Source organism: Lontra canadensis, unplaced genomic scaffold (genome assembly GCF_010015895.1).
Source record: "Lontra canadensis isolate GAN:19392208 unplaced genomic scaffold, GSC_riverotter_1.0 scaffold146, whole genome shotgun sequence".
NCBI lineage: Eukaryota > Metazoa > Chordata > Mammalia > Carnivora > Mustelidae > Lontra > Lontra canadensis.
The window spans coordinates 1,790,734-1,798,163 of NW_022631140.1; the positions used below are offsets into that span (position 1 = coordinate 1,790,734).

Here is a 7,430-nt window from a genome sequence, read left to right on the forward strand (position 1 = left end):
ATGAATCATCCGTCCTATCTCCCTGCTCCTTTTTCCTGGACTTGACCTTGTGAGTTGACTCCATTTCCATGGCCAACCTCTTGCCAGTCCCAATCTAACCTGCAGCCAGCCTGAGGACCAGGATGTCTAGCTCGCTTTTGGCTGCCTCCAAACTGTCCCAGCAGGAGGCAAAGCTCTACCCAGAACTTCTTGGTCACAGTGCCCTTCAGCTTGGGGTTCCCACAGTGTAGGGAATACATAGCTCATGTACATGGGTTGGTGTCTAGTAGTAACCTCTCGGCTTTAAATAACATCCTTGAGTCACGTGGTGCAAAGTTATTTCCTTCCCAAGTCTTCCTCAATCCTTCAGGTCACCAAAGAGAAGCTCTGTTTGGTACAGACACTTGCTAATCTCCCTTTTTGACACTTTGAGGAGGAGGGCTGGTGGCCATGCCCCACCAAGAGGAAAGAGCCCTCCTGAGAATAAAGCCAACACAAAAGAAAGCCAACTGAGAAATGAATCACTGAGTCCTGAATGCATTGTGTGAGCCCTTTGAATCTAACTGTGCCAGAAGACCCTTCCGGACTTTTCCAGCATTCTGAAGATACTTTCCAAACTTGTTTAATTCCATGAGCCCCTAAAAATCCCTTTTTAACTGAAGTTGCTGCAAGTTGGGTTTTCAGTTGCTTGCAGAAGATTGCTGGCTGATTCACAATTTTGAGATCAAATGAGTTAGGCTTTATTTAGTACACGCCCTTCCGGCTTTCTCTCCTTGGCCTTGAATGGAGTTTAGTATAGACACAAGAGTACAGTTTATGGAGGCCCTGCCTCTGTCGGGGGCTGAAGACGAATCCCAGGCTGAACTGGCCCGTGTAAGCTAGCCAGAGGCACAAAGGGGGTCACTTCAGGATCCGGATGCTCATTTTCTGCTCGATGTCCATCTTCTCTAAGGACTGGTGGGGGGAGATGGGAGGTAGTCAGGAGCTCGGTCCTCTAGGCTTCTAACTTCCTCTCCCATCCCCAAAGCCCCACCTTTCCTCGGCGACCCCAGTCTTTCTGCCCACCTCCTCCCCAGTTCCTGTCCCAGGTCCATCTGTCCTGGGGACTCCTGATGTCAACTACCCAGGCCTAAGGGCATTCTGACCTTGGTGAACTCCAGGAAGGACACAGCCCCATCCCCATCTTCATCCGCTTCCTGTACCGTGCGGTCGGTGATGCTCTCCAACTGCTCTTCTGTCACCTGCACCCCAACCATCAGCCGGAGGACCTGGGAGGCATGGAGGGGGACAGCCATAAAGAGGAGGCCCTAGGGGCGCCTGGGTAGCTCAGTTGTTAAGCATCTGCCTTTGGCTCAGGTCCAGGATCCCAGGGTCCTGGGATCAAGTCCCCCACATCAGGCTCCCTGCTCAGTGGGAGACCTGCTTCTCCCTCTCCCACTCCCCCTGCTTGTGTTCCCTCTCTCACTGCCTTTCTCTCTGTCAAATAAATAAATAAAATCTTTAAAAAAAATAAAACTAAAAAAAAAAAGAGGAGACCTTAGCCCCATTCCCCAAACCTCGCCCACATCATCCGAAATGATATTACCTATTTTGTAATCTATCCCTCATCCATTTTTTTCACTCCCCACCATATCCCCCCAGTAATGTCCCCTACGGCTTCTCCATTTGAACCCCCACTTGTCTATTTTACACTCACTTGAACAGTATACCCAAACTCATTACCCAACTCCATATCTTATAACCCAGCTTCCCTCCATCTTCCACCCCATCCCCCACCTCATCTTCCGACTATTCCCCATTCCACCCTCCCCCCCACCCCGGCCACTCACTTCATCATATCTATTGCAGAGTTTCTGAATCTCAGCATTCTTGACATTTGGGGCCAGGTAACTCCTTATGGGCGTAAAGGAGTCTATCCTTTGTATTGAAAGATGTTTGGCAACATTTTTTACTTCTACCTACCAGATGCTGGTATTACTGTCCACTCCCCAAGTTGTGACAACTAAAAATGTCTCTGGATATTGCCAACAGCATTTAGGAGGCAAAATCACCCCCCCCCCCCCCCTTAAGAACCACTGATCTATTTCCAACCTCACCCCCAACTCTTCCCCATCCCATTTTCCAACTAAACCCACCCAGTGAGGGATTCCCACTTAATACCCCCCCCACCGGCATCTGCACCCCCATTGACCCGTCACCCGCCCCATCCCCCCACAACCTTTCACTTCAACCAACCACACTTCACACATCACATCCTTTGTCCTTTTGTTCTTCTAACCTGTAGCATCTCATGCCTGGAGATCTTTCCATCTCGATCCAGGTCATAGAGCTGAAATGCGACTAGAAGAGAATGGAAGGGGACAGAAAGGTGGGTCTTCTCTGGTACTCTTCCAGCAGAAGGTCACCCTGTCAGGTGTGTGTGTGTGTGGGGGGGTCATCTAGAGGCTCGCTAAGAGAGGGGGGTGCCGGGGCGCCTGGGTGGCTCAGTGGTTAAAGCCTCTGCCTTCGGCTCAGGTCATGATCTCAGGGTCCTGGGATCGAGTTCCGCATCGGGCTCTCTGCTCATCAGGGAGCCTGCCTCCTCCTCCTCTCTCTCTCTCTGCCTGCCTCTCTGCCTACTGATCTCTCTCTATCAAAATAAAATAAATAAAACCTTAAAAGAGAGAGAGAGAGAGAGAGAGGGGTGCCCAGGGCCTCTTTCTGGTGCGGTATATCTAGGGTCTCTCTTGTGGGGGGATCGCCACAAACTCACAACGAAGTTTGTTCATTCTGCTGTTGAGGGGTTCAGGTTGCTTGGGATCTCGCATGCCTGAGTCGTCGTCATCGACAGGTCGAAAATGAGCCAGGACTCTGACAAAGCCTGGGAAATCCACTCGCAGATTCCTGGGGGTAATGGAGCAGAGGCAGTGATCCCCTTCGGCCTCCCTCTGCTTCTGTCCCTAACTCTTCCCAAGCCCTCCCCCAAAAGTCCCCCCGCCACCCCGCCGCCCCCAGCGAGACCTCACCCGTCAGGGAAGAAGCTGTCTATAATGCGTTCCCCCAGGGGGTTCACGGCCAGCGCCCCAATCTGTTGCAGATCCACGCGGCTGTCAGGTCAAAGTTCAAGCGGGGTAGGTGGGGCAAAGACAGGAGATGGAGGGTTAGTTAAAGAGGGGAGTGGGCCCAGAGAGACAGAGGTGGCAGGTCCTGAAGCCGGCGCCCCCTCACCTCAGGTAGCCCTTCTTGTTCCTGTCCAGTGCCCGAAACCGGTGGTAGAGGCGGAGCAGACTGGCCTGCGAGACTGCGGGGCGAAAGGTGGAAGGGTGACAGGCCCGCCGGCGCTGGGGACGCGCGGCGGGACCCTCCCTGGGCGACCCCGGGCCGCGGGCGGGGGACACGAGCCCGCTGAAGGAGACGCCCCGGGAACCCCGGCGGGGCTGCGGGGGGCGTGGCGACGCGCTCCCGCGGGGGATCCGAGCCACCAGGGGCTGCCCCCTCCGTCCTCACCCCCCTCCCTCCCCGCACTGCAGAGCTCGAGGACACCTGGCTGCCCGGCTCCACCTGGCCGCCGGGAGCCCGGGTTCCCGCGCCCGCCATCCCGCACGCCCCCTGGAGCCGCCCCGGCTCCGGACCCCCCGCGTCCCGGCTCGGAGCCCGGCTCCCCGCTCACAGCCGGTCTCCCGCCGGATGCTGTCCCCGTCGGGAATGCGCGCGGCGTGGGAACCTCGGGAGCCCATGGCTGCGTGGGCTGAGCCTCCCGGCCCCGCACGCTCGCCTCCCGCTCCCGGGCGCGGCCGCCCCAGTGGCCCCAGGGCCGAAGGCCGCAGGCCTGGAGCCGAGCCAGGCTCGGGAACCCCTGCGTGCCTCGCCTCCCACCCGCGACCCGGGCGAACAGAGAACAATGCCCAGGGTGGCGGGGTCAGAGGGGCGGCGCGAACAACGGGGCGTTTCATCCCGAGCGGGTGAGGTCGCCAGGGCCCCGCCTGCCCCACGCCCGCCCGCCTTGCGTTTTCAAGCTGCAAGACAACCGACCCACGCCCCCCGCGCCCCCAGCCTCCCGCTCCGGCTCCCGGTAAGGCTGGGATCCCTACTTATCATCCAAAGAAGGAATCCACGTCCTTCTGGGAAGGGGACAGGTGGTGGGGAGGGGCGCTGGACCGCTTTGTCCCAATCCCCGGAAGGGTCCAGCCTGGGGCCCCTTCCCCAGGCAAGAAGACAGAGAAGAGGCATCGAAGGACCAGCCCCCCCCCCCAAGAAGGGTGGAGTAGGGAGAATCGTGAGCGGTAGAGGGGAGACTGGGTCGCGTGGAGGGATCCGTGGATTTGGAAAGAAGTGGATTGGAATCCCAGCTATGCGATTAACCCTGGACAAGTCAGTATGACTGGGCTTCATCTCTTTTGTTCCCTCCACATCGCCTAACTGTTGATGTTTAATTGGGTCAGTGTACAAATCAGGAGCTTTTTTTTTTTAAAGATCTTATTTATTCACTTGACAGATCACAAGTAGACAGAGAGAGAGAAGCAGGCCCCCTACCAAGCAGAGAGCCTGATGTGGGGCTTGATCCCAGAACCCTGAGATCATGACCTGAGCTGAAGGCAGAGGCTTTAACCCACTGAGCCACCCAGGCACCCCTACAAATCAGGAGCTTTAAGGAGAAATCCAGTTCCCAGCTTCTGAGAAATCAAGAGTTCAGACGCCACCAGACCCCCTTTCATGCCTGGCACACCTGGCCAACCCTGGGGAACAGTTGTCAAGGGTAAATAGGGCGCTGCTGCCTGTCCACTGGCTCCAGTCCCCAACCAGCTCAGGTCCTTCCTTACCTACCCCGTCGGGTGTCTGGTAGAAGCTCCAGGTTGAAATGCCTTGGATGTCTGGCCAGCCCTCAAGCACCACGGGAACCCACAGTCTGAGAAGTGCTTATAAACATCACTGTGACCAAACTTAATATAATACTAATGGCAACAACAAGGGCTGTTGTTTTGCCCTCACCATGCACCAAGCACTTTGTGAAACACAATGTACACGATTAGCTCACACTCCTCAAAGCACCTGCTAGACTGCCTGCCTCCCCCTTGTACATGGTGAAGGCCGCTGAGGGGATGCTTATGACCTACTGAGAAGCACGTATCCTCAGTAGGAGACATATCTACCCCAGGGGGCAAAAAATCCTAGTATTCTTGTGTACCAAACACAGATACACATATAGTGCATAGCCTATAGTATATCTGTGGTATTGAAACTTCACAGTATTAAAATTCCATGATTAGGAAAAATAGTCTGGAAACCCTATTAAGTGAGGGCCGTAATGAGGAAAGTGTGGAGAAACTCAGTTGTAAAGGAAAAGGCACCACAGGTGTCCAGTTTTAAATCTTCCATTATCCCATCTTCCCCCATCATAATCACACATTCACACAAATTTCCTAGGGGGAAAAATATATATAAGCCATTTATTACAGGAATTCAAGTTCATAGCCACCCTGGAGAGAAAAAAGCTGGAAAAACGATGGATCTCCAGTCGAAGCCTCCATGCAGAGACTTGGGTCAGATCAGCCTTGAAAATATTGATCTAAGAAGTGTTTACTTTTCTTTCAGATACCCCAGGGACTGAACAACAGGCATAAGGAAAGCTTGATTCCCTTTCAGATGTCCCCCAAGGACTGAACTGTGCGGGAAACCACATGGCTCCCTAATGCAGCCCAGCAACCACTCCTGTCCGAGGCTCTGAGTCAAGCTGTCAGTGTAGTTTGGGTTAGATTCTGAACCCAGGGAGGCTCAGAGTCCCTGGGATCTAAGCAGTAATCACCTCAAGCCAGCTGGCAATGTTGATCTTGGAAAGAGCCACTCCAGCCTTAATCTCTGAGTCAGCACTACACTAAAGTAAAGTGGGCCAGAGATTAATTAACAAATCCCATCCACACACCATCAACAAGCCTAGAGGAAAACACTGTGCTAAAATGCATTCCTGCTATATGCACATAAGTAGGCTTTTTAAAAAAATATTTTATTTATTTATTTGATAGAGCAAGCACAAGCTGGGGATGGGTGTGTGTAGGAAAGGGAGAAGCAGGCTCCCCACTGAACAGGGAGCCTGATGCATCCCAGGACCCTGGGGTCATGCCCTGAGCCAAAGGCAGATGCTTAACTAACTGAACCACCCAGGAGCCTGCAAGCGGGGTTTAAATCAACTTCAAAATATGCACAACTGCATCTTTTTGGGCCATTTAAAGGAGAGATGCTTTGGGGAGAATTTCATCTACTTTGAGGAGAATCTATCTGGCCTGGATTCAGGATGAACATTTGGGGTTTTTTGGTTTGTTTGTTGCTAGAAAGCCACATAAAAGTTGCTAGCCAATTTTGATGAGGCAATACTGAAGTTTAAATGGAAAAATGCAGATGTAAAAGTAACTGGGGGCGGGGGGGGGCGCCTGACTGGCTCAGTCAGCAGAGCATGCAACTCTTGATCTTGGGGTTGTGAATTCAAGTCCCACCGTGGGTATAGAGATTACTTAAAACAACAACAACAACAAACAAACAAACTTGGGGCATGTGGGTGGCTCAGTGGGTTAAAGCCTCTGCCTTCGGCTCAGGTCATGATCCCAGGGTCCAAGGATCGAGCCCCGCATCAGGCTCTCTACTTGGCGGCAAGTCTGCTTCCCCCTCCCTCTCTCTCTCTCTCTCTGCCTGCCTCTCTGTCTACTTTTGATCTCTGTCTGTCAGATAAATAAGTAAAAAAAAAAAAAAAAACTTAAAAAAAAAGAGTAGTCAGGAAAATATAAATCTCTTACAACTCAATAACAAAAAATGAACCCAATTTTTAAATGAGCAAAAGAACTCGAATAAGCATTTCTCCAAAGAAGATATACGAATGGCCAATAAGCCCATCGGCTTATTGCTTACCATTATTAGCCATCAGGGAAATACAAATAAAATTGCAATGAGATCATCACTTCAAACTCACTAGACTGGCTAGAATTACAACAAAAACAAACGCAAAAACCCAACAGAACAAACCAAAACCCAAACTCAAGACACAGTAAATAACAAGTCTCAGCCAGGAGGTGGAGAAATTGGAACTCTTTCATGCATTCCTGGTAGAAATGTAAAATGGTGCAGCTGCTGTGGGAAACGGTTTGGAGTTTTCTCAGTAAGTTAAACAGAATCACTGTATGAGTAATTCCACTGCTAGGACATGCTATAAAGAATTGGAAACATACATTCACCACAAACACTTGAACATGAATGTTCATAGCAGCATTATTCAGAGTAGCTACCAGGAGGAAATGACCCAAATGTCCACTGACGAGTGGATAAACAAAATGCAGTATGTCCATGAAATGGCATATCATTCAGCCATAAGAGGAAGAAAGTACTAATGCGCCCCACAGCATGGGAGAACCTTGAAGACACTATGCTAAGTAAAATCAACAAGACCACATATTCTATAATCCCATTTATTATGAGACATCAAGAAT

General features: G+C 51.9%; 1 protein-coding gene across 1 annotated transcript; it reads right to left on the reverse strand.

The window, feature by feature from the left end:
* Positions 1-557: 557 nt before the first annotated feature.
* Positions 558-3,832, reverse strand: CHP2 (calcineurin like EF-hand protein 2). Its single transcript, XM_032843982.1, has 7 exons — positions 3,629-3,832; positions 3,187-3,259; positions 2,985-3,065; positions 2,732-2,862; positions 2,258-2,319; positions 1,125-1,247; positions 558-933 (listed from the first exon to the last, which is right to left on the reverse strand). Exons 1-7 carry the CDS (start codon positions 3,693-3,695, stop codon positions 880-882), a joined length of 591 nt encoding a protein of 196 aa, XP_032699873.1. The 5' UTR covers positions 3,696-3,832; the 3' UTR covers positions 558-879.
* Between the last annotated feature and the right edge of the window lie 3,598 nt (positions 3,833-7,430).

Excerpts from the sequence above, each read along its gene's own strand:
- CHP2 (XM_032843982.1), bottom strand. The coding sequence starts at position 3,695 with ATGGGCTCCCGAGGTTCCCACGCCGCGCGCATTCCCGACGGGGACAGC. Across the intron at positions 2,863-2,984 it reads GACAGCTTCTTCCCTGACGG|GAATCTGCGAGTGGATTTCC; the intron begins GTGAGGTCTCGC and ends CATTACCCCCAG. Across the intron at positions 2,320-2,731 it reads CAGAATGAACAAACTTCGTT|TCGCATTTCAGCTCTATGAC; the intron begins GTGAGTTTGTGG and ends ATTCTCTTCTAG.